Source organism: Pholcus phalangioides, unplaced genomic scaffold (genome assembly GCF_987345545.1).
Source record: "Pholcus phalangioides strain wild (caught in Gottingen) unplaced genomic scaffold, Ppha-v1.0 ptg000001l_1, whole genome shotgun sequence".
NCBI classification, from domain to species: Eukaryota; Metazoa; Arthropoda; class Arachnida; order Araneae; family Pholcidae; genus Pholcus; species Pholcus phalangioides.
The window spans coordinates 2444455-2463956 of record NW_028301594.1 but is presented as its reverse complement, the minus strand read 5'-3'; the positions used below and the strand labels follow the sequence as shown (position 1 = coordinate 2463956).

The window sequence follows — 19502 nt, the reverse complement described above, 5'->3', positions numbered from 1 at the left end:
TTACACGCTGGAATAACTTTACACAGCTGGCGTCCGCGCCTTTTATTCACTGTGACGCCGATTTGCATACGGTTTCTTCTTCTCCTTCCCCAAGTTACATTTGCATGTATATAATGTCCTTTTTCTCACGATAAATTTCAACAGGAATGGCGTTTCGAAACGCGCGTTTTCGTTTAATGTTAGATCCATGCATTCTTTGATGACAATTGTTTGTATTGGTTCACCCCTAGAATAATATATCTGTAGTTAAACAGTCTATAATTCATCCCTAGAAGTTTCTCCCCATCTTTTCTGAATCACCCAGTATTCTAAAAATTACATATAGTTTTTTTAAATTATTATCAGTGCGAAAACTTTGCCATTCTCAATGTTCCAGTCACCCAATCAGTCAATGGTAAATGACCATTTCACAAATATTGATCCCATAACTACAAAACCAAAGTTTGAGGGAAATAATCATCATTTTCAGGCTCATCCAGGCTAAGCCAACCCAGAAATCGCTGTTCGACAAACAAGTATAAATATGATACTTAATCAAGCCCGCCATTGATATGTGTTGAATGTACAAGTCTTCACGTTCTCAGCCACCTCGTTGGGCATTTTGCCTGTTGTGGCTTTGTATTTGTATTCGCTAAAGAATAAAACTTCATTTTGTGCTCTATATAACTCATGGTTTCGAGAATCCTTTCATTTTTATAGCAATATCTTTCTTTTGAGAAATTCAATTTTCTGGATACTATGCCGAAACTAATATTTGGAAAGAAAAGTGATTTGTCTCTACCAGGAATCGAACACGGGTCACTTTGGCCCAATTAAAAAAATGGAAAGATCTAAATGTGTGTAATTTAAGTGATCTATAAATGCGACGCGGGCAGATTAAGTGCTTTGGAACGGAGTCGCAGGTCACTTGAGTGATCTGTAAACGTGCCGCGGTCACTTGGGTAATCTACAACTGTGCCGCCGTTCGCGTAAGTGATCTGAAGATGTGTCGTGGGTCACTAAAGTATCTGGAACTGTGGCGCGGGGCATTTAAGTGATCTTTAAATGTGCCGCGGGCAGCTTGAGTGATCTACAACTATGCCGCGGATCACGTACAGGAATATTCAGGGTGACCGTATGACCATCAAACCTTGTAAGACAAGTATTTTACGGGACATTCCGGTAATTTTGATCGTGCCGACTTTTTTTTACAAAGTGTCTCGTTTTTCCCGATTTTCAGCGAATTTCTATTTTTTATCGAAATCAAGGATTGAGATTATGAATTATCTGATGATAATTATCATTCTAATTAACAGAATTAATTATAGTCAGATAATTATATTCATTTCATAGACTTTCCTTGACAATGTTTTAGGCTAAAATTAGCAACTTATCTCTTTCACAATTTTTGGCTATAATAAGCAACTTTACTTTTTCTTGAACACCTTTTTTTTAAAAAATTAAATATTTTGCGTGATCATATCACATATTCCCAAGAGATTTTTATGATCTGTCCAGGGAATTTGTTAGTAGGCGTCCATGCCCAAACCAGAATTTGAACCCAGACCTGCGCAGTCAGGGTGTAGCTCCCTAACCACTCGGCTGCCAGGCGGCAAATGCTTGCTACAATTGGTAACTTTACTTCCCTTTGACAATTTTGTTTCCTATATAGTTAGCAATTTACCTCTATTTGATAATCTTTTTCCAACATATTGTCAAAAGTGTAAGTAAAGCTGGCAATCGTTGTTAACTTAGCTAAAGTCGTTAACTTGCTTTTGAGTTTTTTAGCGATAATTGGCAATGGTCCGTTTTGATCCCGATTTCCCCAATTTTTCATGAAGGAAATGTGATAAACCTTTCACTACTGATATTTTTTAACCGGAACACCTTTCATGGACCGGATGAAGGCCCTTGGCTGACGGCATTTGGCCCGCGGACCGGAGGTTGTGCACCCCTGTCGTAGAGGCTCCAATATACCAGCAAAAATACCTTTCAAAGAAGAAATAACACACCTGGTGAACATTTTTTTTCTATTTCTGTTGCATTGAGATTTTTCAATTGATCTAAGTTATTTTATTATCGCTGATTTCAAGCCTGGGAGCGATTTCTCTCTGCAAGCTCTAGTTTTCATGCAGTTTGATATTAGGATATATACTGATACATGGCCAAAGGTTCTGGGCTATCGACTAACGACTTACACTAGCTTAATTGTTGCAATTTACTGGTTATACTATATAATTATAGATACACTTGTGTGTCAATATATCAGTCTGTAGCATCAGATTTGTAAATTTACTCCAGTGGCTACTAGAAGAAGGAAGCAGTGAGACGGCCACAGTGCATTCCTGTTGCAGATGCGATAAGGAAATGCCATATTCTTCTTCCTCTTTAGTGTTATTTTCGGTGTGAGTTTTAAATTGAGTAGACAAGTGCATTTTGTGGAGTTCGTTCGGTTCAGATCTGATTCTTCGAGTAGATGTAGATGTTCAAATAGTCCTAATACATTCTGTTGTGTGTGTGGCTGCTACACACTTGTTCGTCAAAGGCATAATATTTCATTGGTCGTGAAGCGTGCTTATGAAGTGCTATTTTGAAACTCAATTTGGGAATCAAGATAAAAAAATGGACCCCTCATATTGTGTGTCATAATTGCGAGGATAGATAGATGGATAGAACCGCTCACAGCCCCGGACTGATGCAAAGCACCTTACTTCCGTTACCTCAAAAGAGGCAGAGTTGCGTCGGAAAAGTTACCAAAGATTTATGCGAAGAAATATAATTGCGAGGAAATGTTTCGTGACTGGGCAAAAGGAAAACAAAAGGGTTTGCCTTTTGGAATTTCCATGGTTTGGAGGGAACCCACAGATCACATAACTAACTGCTATTTTTGCCTGATTAACACAAAGAGCGTCGACAAGAAAAATCCGCACAGGATCTCCTTACCCAGATATTGTATCCGCTATTCGACCGATTCCACACTGAGCAACTCCCAATTTCTGTGTTTAATGATTTTAGCTCATTTGAAGATGAAGACACTGAGCAAGATCAGCAAATGTGTGGTGTAATTGGAACCACATATTAAGATTGGAATAAATTATAATTAATTCCAATCTTAATAACTGTAGGGAAAGTCCATGCGAGTTTGATACCTTACTTTCCCGTTTCTTGGATGGGCTATTATAGTTTCTCCCAACCGATTTACTTTTCTCGGAATCATGAACCAGAATAATTAGCCATAGTTAAGATGTCATCACACGGACACGTACAATTTCTATTTTAGATAAGAAAAATCTTATTATATGCTGCTAATTTGCAATTGAAGATGATCGAAGAGTGTGATGCCAGTGACCATCCTTGACCTAATGTGTGTGACTATTTGTATAGAGATATGAAATTCTATCTCTCTCTTGGAGGAAAGGAATGAAGATGGAGCTCGAGATACGCATGCTCTGTAAATACTAATGTAATTTTTTTTCTTTTATCTTTGAAGGTGAGATTGTCTGACAGGAGAGAGATAAGACAGAGAAAAAAAATACTCAGAGTTATATAGTAAATAGACACACGCAGTTGGAAAACATTATTCGAGTCTCATTATTCGAGCTTCACTTTTTCCGAAAAAGCTGTGTTAATGTCATTCTCTAATTTGTTGCTGTTTATTACCGCTTGCACTGGTGTGTGGTTCACGACGTGCTCTTCGAAATCGCCAACGAATAGGCCTCATGTTATTCTCATAGTAGCTGATGATTTGGTAGGTCCGCCCCTAACTATATCTCTCTTATTTTAATTGAAAACATGGATATATCGAGTGTGTGACATCATTTCGTCGAATTCAGGGCTGGAACGACGTGAGTTTCCATGGTTCGAACCAGATTCCAACTCCGAATATTGATGTGCTCGCAACCGATGGCGTTAGTTTGAGGAACTACTACGTATCGCCTCTATGCACACCTTCCAGAGGCACCTTGTTCACTGGAAAATACGCTGCAAACTTAGGTAAGTCTCTGTAACTTCAACACATTACTGATATCCCTCACTGTAGTAACTAAATTTAAATTAATAATTAATTATTTGAAAGATGTAAAAAAATTATCAATTTTACCGGAAATTATGCATAATACCCAAGCGGAGGTGGTAAATATGATAAATACTGAAACACTACGACTTTCACCGGCGGTTACGCATAATGACCAAGTGTCGTTGTAGATATACTTGAAATACATTTTATATACAAGGATGACGTCACTCTCCGCTACCATACGAAGGTTTTTAACAACTGGCTGTTGCGAAGATATATTTCGGAAAGAGAGAAAATTCAATTGCCCCTGCGGGGAATCGAACCCACGCCCTAGACCACTAAACTACAGAGGCACAGAATCTCTCAATCTTTCCTTGGAGCTCGTGTACACTGAAAGGGACCGTACATGGACGGCCGGACCAGACTCAGGCCAAGCTCACAACTGCTGACGTTGCCACCAGATGGCGACTTATACAAGGATGACGCCACTTCGTATGATAGCGGAGAGTGACGTCATCCTTGTGTAAGTTGCCATCTGGTGGCAGCGTCAGCAGTTGTGAGCTTGGCCTGAGTCTGGTCTAGCCGTCCATGTACGGTCCCTTTCAGTGTACACGAGCTCCAAGGAAAGATTGAGAGTCTAGAAAGATTGTAGTCTAGTGGTCTAGGGCGTTCACCCGGAAAGTGAAAGGACGGGGGTTTGATTCCCCGCAGGGGCAGTTGAATTTTCTCTCTTTCCGAAATATATCTTCGCAACAGCCAGTTGTTAAAAATGAAATTTATCGCCTTTATCTGTGATTATGCGTAATACCGTAGTGTAATTGGTTAATTTGATAAATATGAAAAAAATTCCACATGGTCCTATCTAGTATGTGTGATGAATAAAGTCAGACCCCAATGTAATGACATAAAATTTTACCATGGTACCCCGATATAATGATACAATACATGTATGAATTACCATGTATCGTACAGTACCATTTATGTTTACCAACGACGCGACGCTTGGGTATTATGCATAATCTCCGGAAAAAAAAGTGATATTTTTTTCATTATTTATTAAATTTACCAACGACGCGTAATCGCCGGTGAAAGTAATAAAAATTTAGGGAAATATATAACAATTACCGAAATGCTCGGCGATTATGCGTATATAACAGCCGGTTTATTATATATATACTAACAGGATTTGTCACATTTACCGTAACATATCAATCATTTCCCAGGTCTCCAGCATTACGTTATCGTTGCCAATGAAGCTTGGGGTCTTCCTCTGAGAGAGAAGACGCTACCGCAGCACCTGAAAGATCTCGGATATATCACGCACGGAATCGGAAAAGTACTTGTTCTCGTATCGAATTCAGGAATTCTTGTTCCTAAATTCTAAATAAAAACCGTCATTTGTTGTACAAAATTTTTTAATCTCAAATTTCATGTCAATTCCATTTTCCTTTTTTACTACTCATTTTTTCACTCTCAACTACTCTATGGTTTAACCGCTCTGGAGGCAGTGACTACATTGCTAACTTATATCCTTTGATCACTTTTCACAGAAGAATAATTAACTTATAACTAACGATTATAGTGCTCCCCTCACTACAACTGTTTCATTCTTATAAATATTTTACTATTTCGCCTTCTCTATTTCTTCAAAATAGTTATTTTATTGAATTTACTTCAATCTTTACCTCTGAACACCTTTCGTTCTTCTGCAAGAATCAATGTTTTATTTAGTCACCTGTTTACTCCTTAGAATCTATACAACGATTGGTAACAAACACTTTTCTCATATCTGTCCCAAAATTCTTATAATTTTAATAATAACTGATTAATAATACTTCATTACTAGCGTTAAAAAATTAAAATGCCACCTGTTTTCAATGAATAATATTGAAGAGTTTTTTTTAGGTTATTTCCCTCCTATAACTTCCTTTTTTCCCCCTTACTTATTATATATAGACCAGTATTCGCCAATAGCGTCTAGATGAGTGATTCCACTACCTCCTATATATACAAGGTATATAGGAGGTAGTGGTGATTCGCACATCAAAAATGAGTGAAAATACACTCCTCCCCTGAAATTTCACGTAATTTTTTCCTATGATAGGTATTTTTCACTGATAAAATAGAAAAATGCCCCCTCTTTTTACAAAAACACCCTTTGAAATTTCGGAGAGGAATGAAATTACTCTTCAAAATTACATTTTCGGATAACACTGATATGGACCTACTTAACATTAAGAATGAAGTTTCAACTTTTTTTCTACAATCGGAATATTATCATCATGCCTGCGGCCATCATGACCTATTAATTCATTCTGTGTTTATTTTAGTTTATTCTTTTCTGTGTATACAATATATGTTGTGTTAATTTATTTATCTTTTTATTTATTTATATACTTGCTTGCATAATTCATACCAAATTGTTATTTGTGGGCCATTTGGCATCTTGGTAATTTTTTTTACCCCTTTCTCTGTATTCCACATTTCTCACTAATAATAATAATAATAATAAATAGTACAGTGCAAGATATATATATTTTTGAATGGTGGTTTTATTGTTTCCGGAACTATTAGTGGCACCTGGGTCATTTCTCGAGCGATTACCTGCCAACGAGAAGAGGATTCGATTCTTTCTTTGGATATTGGACTGGAGAAAAAGATTACTTCAACCACTTCGCTCAAACTGTATGCACTACAATTTCAACTACTTTTTTTTTTTTGATGTACGGAGTGTCACAGAAATTTCTATAAATAGTTTAAAAACTCATAAAAATTAAAGGGACTAGTATAAAGTCGGCCCCGCTTGATCGGATAGCGGATAAACGTATAACCTGCTTAAACGGAAAACTTTCTCACCAAAATTTCTCCCATAGATTTATTAGTTCCCCGCTAAATATGATAATTTCAACTTTTCCCCGCTTAATCGAATATTGAGCTTCTCCCGTCAACTGTTAATACCCATCAACCACTATACACATAGTGTTTTTATTGAGTGAAACGTTTAAAATTAATGGAAAATAGGAAAATACGTTGCACGAAGTTAAGATTAAAAGAAAAATACATTTGGGAGCATTTACTGGCTTAAAAGTATTCAAGTTTTTGCCTTTAATGTATACATTTGATCATTTAATTTTTGTCCTCTGTTGAGTCAATAGAGGGCGCTAACTTTTCCAAAGAAAGTAAAACATCGTAAGTAATGTATTGCGATCATCGCAATTGAATGCATCGAAACTCGCGCATACATAGACAACACAAACAAGAACAATTTTTTTTAATTGAAAAATATACATAATTAAAGTGGCAAAGCTAAAGTGAATAAATTTTATTGCTCCTCCTAAAGGTCAAAATAAGAGTCTACACCGTCTATTGAAATTAACAATTTGAATAATGATTTTTTTTAAATGCCCGTGTGTGGGTATATTTTGTATTTCTAGTGGTAGTGAATTATATAATTTCGGAGCTAAATAATACAAATTTCTTTCCTAAAAGTAGGAACACGGTAAATCATATGAGGTCGTAGCTCGGAGACATTATGTTTTGAACTGCATAAGCCTTTATTACGGTTTAAGAAAAGAATAATTCGAAAAAGAGCATTATGGCGTAAAGGAAGTAGATTAAGATTTCTAGAAATTGTAGAAGAATGAGACTGACCCCGACTCAAAATTTTCAAAACTTTTTTTGGATTGAAAATAAAAGCAATAAATTAGTTTTATAATCACCACCCCATATAATTGCACCATAATTTACATGTGAATAAAACCAAGCAAAGTACAGGTCTTTTAAGAAATTAACGGAAACTTTCTTACTTATATAATGAAACTTATATAAAACAAAACAAAGTTTTTTTAAGTAATTCGTTAACATGAGATTTCCATTTTAAATTACTGTCTACATTTAAACCCAAATATTTAATACCATTTACTTCTTGAATTGAATCACAATGACAATGAGGTTGAAAATCACAAGCGAGGGTGTGAAATTTAAGATTAAGATGTAAATCAGATTGAAATTAACGTATTTTGTTTTCTGTAAATTTAATTTCAAATCATTAGCATAGAACCATTTTTGAATTAGTATCAAATCGTGGTTAATATAATTCTTAAGACTGTCAAGAATACATTAATACAGAATCATCGGCATAAGTGATCTCATAGAACCGTCAAATTCTAAATTACAAAGATCATTAATAAAAATCAGAAAAAGCAAAGGAACTTTTTTCTAAAAATTTTAGAAAATGTCCAAATTCCAAAAAGGACGCAGATTTTTGAAAATATAGTGTACAAAGAAGGCGGAGAAAGGACAGCCAATTTTTTTATCCAGTTTGCAGACCCTCGATGTAACAGTTTTCCAGTTCGTTAATAATAAACAAGCTTTTTTCGGTGCTTATTTTCACAATTTTCAGTGCATAAACTTCCACACTCATAATTATTGTGAATCTTGAAGATACGCCACTCATATCGCAGAGGGTGTCCTATAAATCTTGACGGAATTTTTCAGATTGTGCTAAGATTTGAATATTTTTACCTTATAACGGTTTATCAAATATTTTAAACATGTGGTAATATCCAGTTTGAACTGTTATCAATGATTCATTTCCCAGCACTGATGCGAATTGAAATGTAAAATTATCATTAATAGAGTGATATGTTTGGACTGGACCTGCATTATAATGAGGAAAGTGCGTGGCAGTACAACGGCTTCTATTCCACGGAACTTTTCACCAGTAAAGCGAAAAGTATCATTGCAAACCACAACAGTAGTGAGGTGAGATATTTCGTTACAGCGTTTCTCTACCTTCCTGTACTCGAAGGACCAGTAATACTATGGACCACTAATCTAGAGCATGAGTAGAATGACTATATATTTTACGCGGCATTCTCATATATTCATGCATTTTTGGCTGTTCCAACCTTTTTTTATACAACTTTCCCATTTTTCGAGCGAAGCCTTTTTAAATTTATAATCATTAATAAAATCATGAACGAAGATAAATTTCATAACTCATATTTTAAGGACTTATATAAGGGACAGACATAAGTATTAGATGCTCGGTGCAATAGGCGTACACAGAATTTTCTCAAGGGGAGGGTTTCAATTTTTTTTCTTCTCAGGGGTATAATTTCGGCTTGGGGGGGGGTTAGAATCCCAACCCCCTTTGCGTACACCAATGCTCTGTGCAAAAACAGCTTTGCGGCCCTCTAAAACGGGGTTCCTAATCCCCAATGTCCATGCACACTCTGGTGCACGCCATGTTTACATCGACACCCAAGAATGAATATGATGGTCATAAAAAAAACCATTCGACAATAAATTTGGACGATTGTGCCCTATTCAGCTAAAAAATTGAAGTGTGCCCCCAGACACTTGGGATGGAGGACTGTCGGGGCTTGAGAACTTATCATCTAACCAGGGCCGCAACTATAAAAAAAAAAAAAATTTAGACACTCTTTCCGCCGGGCAAGCATGCATTATGCCTCCCTCGTGTAATTTTGAATAACTTTAAAAGGAGAATTTAGCACCCTCCTCTGGTCCATAGCCCGGGGAACTAGATCCACAAGCATTATTCTCCTGGCTTAGGGGAGGGATTTTGCGAACACCCTGGGCCAGAGATTTCAATTCCTGCATTCTAGAGGTCTTGGCATTCCTCCTCCCCATGCATCCTGCAGCAGAGCCCCAGGGCTAGGATCAATGGCGGGCCCCTCCTGTAGTGAATTTATAGTCTATAAAAAACAAAAAGTGATAAGAATCGTTCCAGGCTGGAGCCCTGTCAGCCCCACCCTTGTGGGGGGGGGGGGGGAGGTGAGTCTTGGACAGAATTTTAAACTATTTGCTTTGTTGCCGTTGTGTCAAACGTTTCAGTCAAAATGTAAACAAAGTATTTTTATCCCGTTTTGTGACTCAGTTCGGCGGCACCTTTCGCCCCTACGTTTTGGCTGAGCATGGGTAGGGTGACCATATATTTTGCGGGGCATCCTCATATTTTATGTATTTTTTTGGCCTTTCCAACCTATTTTATATCCAACTGTCCTATTTTTCAAACGAAGCTTTTTTTAGTTCATAATCTTTCATAAAATCATGAATGAAGATAATTTTCATAACTCGTGTATTATAAGTAGTTTTCAGATTGTTTTGTTTCGCATTTGCAGCCGCTATTCCTGTACCTCGGGTACCAAGCTGTCCACGCTGGAAACTCTTATTCGCCGCTCCAGGTGCCTCCAGAATACGTCAAGAACTTCACTGGCATCAAGGACCACAACAGGAGGAGATTCGCTGGTATTTCAGTTGATTTATGGAAATGGAGCCACCAACAATTCACCGTTAGGGAAATTCATCGCCAATCAATTCACCGACGGAAAAATTACCGCTCGGTAAATTCAGCAGCAAACAGTTCGTCACCAGTGCGTTAGTGACCGAGTGATTGAGCAAGTGAGTGAATATGTAAGTGAGTGAGTGACCGAATGAGTTGATGAATGAGCTAGCAGAAATTTCAGTGAGTGACCGAGGGAGAGTGAATGACGGTATTAGTGATAGAGTGAGTGGGTGTGTTACCAAGTTAGTGAGCTATTGAGTGGGTGTGTTACCAAGTTAGTGAGCTATTGAGTGGGTGTGTTACCAAGTTAGTGAGCTATTGAGTGGGTGAGTTACCAATGAGTGAGCGATAGGATGAGTGGCTAAACGAGCGGGTAAATGAGCGATTGAGTGACCTTATGAGTGAACCGGTGAATGGATGAGTAACCGATTGAGAACTCCAGTGACTGTATGAGTGACCGAGGGAGAGTGAATGATGGTATTAGTGATAGAGTGAGTGGGTGAGTTACCAAGTTAGTGAGCTATTGAGAGGGTAAACTACCAACTAAGTGAGCGATTGAGTGAGTTACAAAATTAGTGAGCTATTGAGTGGGTGAGTTACCAATGAGTGAGCGATGGGATGACTGGCTAAACGAGCGGGTAAATGAGCGATTGAGTGACCTTATGAGTGAACCGGTGAATGGGTGAGTAACCGATTGAGAACACCAGTGACTGTATGAGTGACCGAGCGAATGAGAAAGTTAGTGACCGTATGAGTGACTCACGCACTTATTTTCTCACTAGCTCAATCACCTGCACAATCACTCACTTGCTCACTGGCTCACTCACCTGCACAATCATTCACTCACTGGTTCACTCTCACCTGCTCACGCACTTTTGTCATAGTGCACTTCTGTGGACTATGTCACTTTTCCGATGAAATGTTTGTCGATGTGATTTTCCTGCTGGAAAATTTCATGTCGGTGAATTGCGTGGCGGTGAATTGTTGTCGATAATTATCCTGCATAAATTCCTTACTGTCCCAATACTCGTACAATTTCAGTCGTTCATTGCGCTAGTCCTTCCTGAACCTTCAATAACATAATGTCGAATGATTTTTCAAGTATTTTTGTTTTTAAGGAATCGTATCAGCCCTTGATTCGGCCGTCGGTGACGTCTTCGCTGCTCTCGGAAACTCCGAATTGCTGGACAACACTTTGATAGTGTTCACCACCGATAACGGAGGTGCCGTGGAAGGTGTCGATGGTAGCACTGGTTCCAACTGGCCACTACGAGGCAGCAAATACACCCTATGGGAAGGGGGCGTCAGAGGCGTCTCTTTCATCTGGAGCAAGAGTCTCAGGCAACAGAGCAGAATCTACAAGGACTTGTTCCATATAAGCGACTGGCTTCCAACTATCTACTCCGCAGCTGGTAAGGAAAGAATAAAAAAAGTAATGAATCGGTTAATCACGCAGTTACTAATTAAAGACTCGAAATTAATTCATATCGTTGTATCTAGGTGGCAAGGCTATCGATCTCGGAAACATCGATGGGGTAGACCAGTGGCAATCGCTGAACGGCCAGAAAACAGGAACCGCAAGGGACGAAATTCTCCACAACGTCGACGACGTCTGGGAAGTCGCGTCTGTCAGAAAAGGCGTCTTCAAGCTGGTCAATGGTTCGATGAGGACGTCGTTGGATGGTTGGTTCGACAGGCAGGGCAAACCGGAGAGACCAGGGCAGCTCGAAAAGCCTGATAACAGCGTCGTAATTAGAATATAAATATACGCATAATCATTTATCATTACTCATACAGACTGTTCCATAAATTTGTAAATAGTTTTTTTAAACTGTTCATAAAAATTGAAGGGGTTTGTATGTGTGAATACGGTTTGCGGAAATGGATTTTATTTTTTTGTGAATATACAGTCAAACCTCATTAGTGCGTCACCCGGTTAACACGTCACTCCGCTTACCGGGTCACTTTTTGGAAGTCATAAGTGTTCTCAGGCAGGAATCGACACAGCTATGGCTTACTCCGTTTAACGAGTCACTCCGCTTACCAAGTCATATTTTTGCTCTCCCAAGAGTGACTCATTAACGAGGTTTTACTGTACATGAAAGAAATAAATTAGTTAAAATTTATGTCGATAGAGAGCACTGCACGAAAGAAAATCGGGGAGTGATTGAAATAACTGTATGTTACCAATTACCCGAATACTCTTTTTATTAACAAAATTGCAAAAAAAAACCATATACAATTGTTAACAATCACATTCACTTGAATTCAACTTAGCTGCCCTTGGCCGTGATATAAAGCTTCAAACTCTTTGTAACATTTTGAGCTATATGCAGCGCCGCTCTTCATCGTTAGAAAGTTTGTCTCATTTCTGACTCAGAGCTTTCTTCACGGATGGCAAACTTTGGTGGCTCTTAGCACAAGCCCTGTTCTCCGAAATTGTAATCCATCGGATTGAGATCAGGCGAATATCGTGGCCATTCGCAGATGTAATGAGAAGTCAGGAAAATGAACTCTACATCACCGCTGGTAACTTTTACTCTGCGCAAAACATCTCCGCTGGCACTGGATCCTGCTGCTGGTTGGCTTGGTGTGGGTGGTTTGCTGGTCTTGGATGTCACTGGATTTTTCCACCGTGGCCCACGTCTCCTGAGACGAACCAGCTTATATACCCTAGTGGGACAGAGCGGGGGGTCACGGTTGGTCCGGTGGCACTGTATCTTGTTGGAATGTTCAAACGTGTTTTCCAAAATGATTTTGAGACCATGGCTTTCATTCATTAGACCGATAACAGCTCAGGCTGTTATCATAAATCGCTCAGTAAATCACTAGATGTGATTTAATGAGGGACCATGCAGCACAACAGCTCGCAAAATATCTTTGTTGGGAACATACAGAACATTTTTCCCATCCCGTGTGTGTCCGAAACGTTCGTAAAGCCGGTGACTCATTGCTGGGGTATAAAACAACTTCATTAATAATGCGTTATATACCAATGTTAATGTCAGTATGAAAACCTTCTGTAAGCGCCAGTAACAGATGAGTTCTTATCGTAAACCGTGCATTTTATTGGACTCTGATTTGAATATTTACTTTCGTGCAGCGTCCTCTATCGACTAAAATTTGAACTATTTTTGGACAAAGTAAATTTCCCTTCGTGGTAATACACTTTTCGCAAAACCGCATTCAACAACGTACACTAATTTCTTCAATTTTTAAACCATATATGAATTTATGGGACACCCTGCATCTTGAAGAATCTATTTTATTTATCTTAGTATTGTACTATATTCATTACAGGAAAATGAAATTGCCTATGAAAAATCTATGGCCGCTGAGATACTAAGAAACAAGTTCCCCGTCGAATATCGTGGATTGAAGTTCAATCCACGTAAAGTGATTGTGGATTGCGGCGAGAGGCCTCAGAATTACAGCGTCAACTGTGATCCCATCAAACATCCGTGTCTCTATAATATACAGGAGGATCCCTGCGAGTATAACAATATTGCCTACAAAAATCCACAGGTGACGTTTCAACGAATTACTTAATTTTTTTTTTTCATTTTACAGTGTAACCTCTCGATTACGGACACCCTTGGGACTGAAGATATTTTCCGCTAACTGGAAGTGCCCGTTATTGAGTAGTAAAATACATTGAAGATCGTTGAGTAATTTAAAATAAGTGTCTATCAACGGGAAGGAGTGTCCGTTATAGGAATTTCATGTGGGTTCATTTTAGACCGGGACCTACAATTTATTGCCGATTCTAAACGGCAGGCTTGTTTTTTTTTTATACTCATCGAGAGGTTCGAGCGCTAACCTCTCGATGGGAGACTCCCTGCGGTAGCAATTTTCTCTGTGGTCATGTCGCTGTTTTTGTTGTACCCCTGTGTTAGAAAGTTGTTTAGAGGTGTCGCGAGTTCGATACTCTGACAAGGACGAACCGAGTATCGAACTCGCGACATCTCTAAACATTCTTTGGTACTTCAGGCGAATATCTTATCGACCTGGGCTACCGCGCCCTAGAAAGATCGACTCATAACCTAATGGCCATGAACAACCATTGGCTGGCGAAGCTTTTCTTGACACCAGCCAAGAAACTCGTCTAGTATTCAGCGGACATGCTTCTCGGATTAATTGATCAAGCTTTAAGCATCATTATTACCGCAAGTAATTATTTTGCGACATATACTGGGCCAGGGGCGTAGCCAGAAATTTCGTTCGGGGGGGGGGAACACTTTCATTTTAGGCAACGCCTATATAACACAACACGTGTCTGGCATAGTTGTTAGATCGGTTGCTGCTGCTACAATGGCAGGTTATCGAGATTCAAGTGAGTTGGAACGTGGTGTTATAGTCGGCGCACGAGAGATGGGACACAGCATCTCCGAGGGAGCGATGAAATTTGGATTTTCACGTACGACCATTTCACGAGGGTACCGTGAATATCGGGAATCCGGTAAAAAATTAAATCTACGACATCGCTGCTTCCGGAAAAAGATCATGCAACAACGGGACAGACGAGAATCATTAAACGTGACAGACGTGCAACTCTTCCGCAAATTGCTGCAGGTTTCAATGCTGGGCCATCAACAAGTGTCAGCGTGCGAACTCATTCAACGAAACATCATCGATATGGGCTTTCGGAGCCGAAGGCCCACTCGTGTACCCTTGATGACTGCACGACACAAAGCTTTACGCCTCGCCTGAGCCCGACATTGGACTGTTGAGGACTGGAAACACGTTGCCTGGTCTGACGAGTCTCGGTTTCAATTGCTTCGAGCTGATGGACGTGTACGGGTATGGAGACAACCTCATGAATCCATGGACCCTACATGTCAACAGGGGACTGTTCAAGCTGGTGGAGGCTCTGTGATGGTATGGGGCGTGTGCAGTTGGCGTGATATGGGACCCCTGATACGTCTAGATACGACTCTGACAGGTGACAGGTACGTAAGCATCCTGTCTGATCACCTGCACCCATTCATGTCCATTGTGCATTCCGACGGACTTGGACAATTTCAGCAGGACAATGCGACACCTCACACGTCCAGAATTGCTACAAAGTGGCTCCAGGAATACTCTTCTGACTTTAGACACTTCCGCTGGCCACCTAAATCCACAGACATGAACATTATTGAACATATCTGGGATGCCTTGCAACGTGCTGTTGCAGGGGGGGGGGGAAGAGCTCTCCACCCCCTCTTACTCCTACGGATTTATGGACATCCCTGCAGGATTCATGGTGTCAATTACCTCCAGCACTACTTCAGACATTAGTCGAGTCCATGCCACGTCATGTTGCGGCACTTCTCGTCCATTCAGTGTGTCATATGTATAGTGTCAAATTTTCTGTAAGTTTCGTAAAATTGGTCAAAACTCCGCCTGTGTAAGCAAAAAACATTCGACGTAAAAAATGGGGGAATTTTATTTAAAAAAACGTATCTTCCTGGAAATGCGAGCGTTTTTCACGCAAATGTATTTGACAAAGAAAGTAAAATATTCTGTGAAAGCTGCAAATCATTTGCAGCATTTTATAATACAAGGTTCATCAAAAATATTTTTATCTTTTAATTTTTTGTCAGTCCCCTCTAAAAACATTCGAGACCGAATCAGCACTGAGAAGTATGAGTTCAAGTACAGGGTGGGCAAAAAAGTCCGTAGAAACTTTAAAAATGAATAAAAACCGAAAAAATAACAGAAAGAAAAAACGGTTTGCAGGGTTAGCATTGCTAGGTCACGGGAATGTTTTTTTAACAGGGAAAGCCCCATAAAAAACAGCCAATAGGTGGCGCTGGTACGAGCGACTTCGGTGGAAATATGCAAATGAGACGGTTATAAGAGCTTGCGTTCCTAATCCACAATCAGTTTACCGTTGTAAATTGTGTATGTAGACCTGCTGCAGTCTGACGTTGCTGGATTTGTGACTCGCCTGCAATGTGTTATCCCCTGTGGTGGTGATGTGGAATACATACTGCTGTAATAAACGATTTGGAGGCATTCTGTATGTTATTTGCGTATCTTTTCTTTGACTTGTGTACGTCAGCGCCACCTATCGACTGGTTTTTTAGTTATTTTTCCTGTTTTAAAAAAATTCCCGTGACCTAGCGATGCTAACCCTGTAAACCGTTTTTTATTCATTTTTAAAGTTTCTACGGACTTTTTGCCCACCCTGTATTATATTTATACATGCCGAAATTACAGAACAGTGTGACGCCATAGCTCACGTGCTTCAAATTGTCTGGTGGTCATAATAAAGTTGCCACTCATTAATGTAATGGTAATGGTAATATACCATTAATGCATTTGAGTTTTAATATTGATATACCTCTTTTTCTCCCCTCTTTATTCATATAGTTAGTTTCACAGCTGGAGGTTATACTGGACCAGTACAGGAAGAAATCCGTTCCTCCAGGAAACAAGCCGCCGGATCCTAGAGCTAATCCTAAATACCACGAATATACCTGGGTACCTTGGGTGTAAAAAATGGAAACAGATCATACCAAAGAGCAAAGATTGGAAAAATGGCACAATTTCTTTATTCCCTACTTTGTACAAAATGATATTTAAAATAAATTATTATTCATAAAAATTTGACCACTCTTTCGTTCTCAAGTGAGGAAAATTCACCGAAAGGAAAATTTATCGCCGGGAAAATTCATCAACAAAAAAATTTATCGACAAAGTGATATAGTGAGTGAATGGATGAGCAGGTTAGTGAGCAAATGAGTGATTGATCAAGTGAGTCAAGGAGTTAGTGAGCAAAATGACCGAGCGAGTGAATCACCCATAAGGTCGCAAACTCAATCGCTCATTCAGTTGGTAACTTCCCAACTGGCTCGATCACTCTCTCTCTAATACGGTTACTCAATTACTTAGTCAATCACTCTGTCACTCATACTGTCCCTCTCTCGGTCATTCATACGGTCATTCACTCGGTCACTAGCCTTTTAGCTACTTCATTCACCAACTCATTCGCTCACATATTCACTCACTTGCTCAATCACTGTCACTCACTCACTGGTGACGAAATGTTGTCGGTGACTTTTCAAAGCGGTAATTATACTGTGGGTTGTTGGTATATTCACATGAATCGCTCCCATTCCGTCCGCTTCAATGAAAGCATATATGTTAGTCAAAAGCATAAATGAAAGCATATATGTTAGTCAAAAGCATAAATGAAAGCATATATGTTAGTCAAAAGCATAAATGAAAGCATATATAAGTCAAAGTCACACTTCAGTCACCAAACCAGAACATGACTCCCACTCTGCCCCTAACACTTAAGTCATCAAGTAAAGTCACCTAGAGGTAAGTGGCGCTATCACGGTATTTATGCTGACATTCAAGCATAAGCGAATGCAGACTCCCTCCTCGAACGGGGAGGGGCGGATGTCGACCTCCACCCTTCCGCCTATGTCAATAATAAGTCAATATTCGGGAAGATCGAAGCACTAGGAAAAAACAATCATAAATTCTTTCTTAATGTGTGGGGGTGGGCTTGTATTGGGAAATGAAGCACTACTGCAAATCACATTGGATGAAAATGAATTCTACAATAATCTAAAAATAAAATAATCAATAGTGTGTTGGAATTATTCCACTTTTTTTGTGTACAGATCCTAAAAATGGAGTTCTGAATCACCCTGTTACATGTAAATAAGGACACACTTCGGCTAGCGAATACGTCGGATTGTGCGAATTTTTCGGTTAAAGATGTTTTCGTGATTTCTCTGCCTCGGATAACGAACATCTTCGTTGATACAGATGCCTGCACCGATAAATATGTACCGTATTTCCGGTACATATGGGGGATGACATCATCCCCCTGAAAAATTACACTCTATCAAATAGAGGCGTATATTTACGGCATATTTACTGGCGAACCGTTCATCTTAGAGATATTTCCAATTTGAAAAAGTGTCCAAATTACTCAGCTATGTCATTCATGTTGCAAGGGGTTGTTTAATCATTAAAATAAAATAATAACTTTTTATGCAGTCCTCGTATGTTCCAAAACCTAATTATAAACTTAATTCCCAGTCTCTACTGATGCCAACAAAAAAAAAATTCCATGTTTCTAAGTGAAATATTCAGTGGGATATTTTAATTCAGAAAACAGAGGAAAGTTGGGAAATAACAGCATTAAATGCGGGTAAAACGGGTTTTCCGCATTTTTAGAGCTGTTTTTCCGAACTTTCCTCCGTTTTTTCGAATTCGAACATCTCAGTGAATATTGTACTTAGAAACGTGGAATTTTTTTTTTGTTGGCAACAGGAGAGACAGAGCAACAACAATTTGGGAGGACCACAGATGGTTAAAAAAGTGGAGCTACTGGTCAAAGGCGTCTTCAGAGTAATCACAGGCCCCCGGGCAAACAGATGTTTTTAGACAATTCGCCTTGACTATTACTACTTAACCGTAGATGCATCTCATACACGGGGATGCTGGATCGAGCTTTGCAGTTGGCACGAAAGGCTTCTTGGGGAGCACAAAAATTTTCCTCTCCAAATATTTAGAGTTACCAGCCTCCAAAAGCATTTAAATTGACAGAAATTGGTTAAAATACTATTTAAAAGGTATTCTTTCGATATTTAAATTTTTCCACAAAAATATTAAAAAAAAAAAATTCTAATTTTGGGTTGGCTTTGGAAGGGACAACAAGCCCCTATTCCCCCCCCCCCGGCGTACACCTCTCTGCTCGCACACATTCCTCTGCGGAATTTTTAACGAATCGATACATGTCGGAATGTGCGTTCTGAGCATACGTGTGTGTACGGTCCCTAACGTATTTATGTTGTCAGAGTTGTGCTTCTTTCGTGTTCTTGCTGGTGCTGCCAATTGACTTCCATATTTTCAAGTGAAGGTGGCAAATTCTCGAATTTTCATGTATGTATGTATCAAGTTGAAGGTCGGTCTCTCTGCGGAGAGGTATTTCGAACGATGAATCAACTTGCATTGAAGTTGAAATTACCCAGAAAAATATACTTCAGCTGACTACGCTGTGCCTCCGGCGGGGTTAGAACCATTTTACTTGAATGTAGGAACCATAGTACCAATTCAAATACTTTGGAAAATCATAGTAGCAGATCTAATTGTCACGGGGTCCACCGCTGTGCGGTCGTGGGGGGGGGGGGCATCGTGAGGATCCAGTTGTGAACCCCGTTGGCGTCACCGTGGTGGTCAACTGAAGTTGGT

The 19502-nt window shown here is 39.4% G+C and overlaps 1 protein-coding gene across 1 annotated transcript in view; it reads left to right on the top strand.

The window, feature by feature from the left end:
- Nucleotides 1-19502, top strand: part of LOC149089671 (uncharacterized) — a 61782-nt gene that overhangs the window by 27545 nt on the left and 14735 nt on the right. The window contains exons 12-21 of the mRNA XM_089234539.1: nucleotides 3533-3727; nucleotides 3813-3972; nucleotides 5218-5330; nucleotides 6569-6679; nucleotides 8633-8758; nucleotides 10141-10267; nucleotides 11423-11716; nucleotides 11805-12052; nucleotides 13605-13829; nucleotides 16662-16786. Coding sequence (XP_089090665.1) covers nucleotides 3533-3727; nucleotides 3813-3972; nucleotides 5218-5330; nucleotides 6569-6679; nucleotides 8633-8758; nucleotides 10141-10267; nucleotides 11423-11716; nucleotides 11805-12052; nucleotides 13605-13829; nucleotides 16662-16786 — 1724 coding nt within the window. The remainder of the gene's footprint in view (nucleotides 1-3532; nucleotides 3728-3812; nucleotides 3973-5217; nucleotides 5331-6568; nucleotides 6680-8632; nucleotides 8759-10140; nucleotides 10268-11422; nucleotides 11717-11804; nucleotides 12053-13604; nucleotides 13830-16661; nucleotides 16787-19502) is intronic.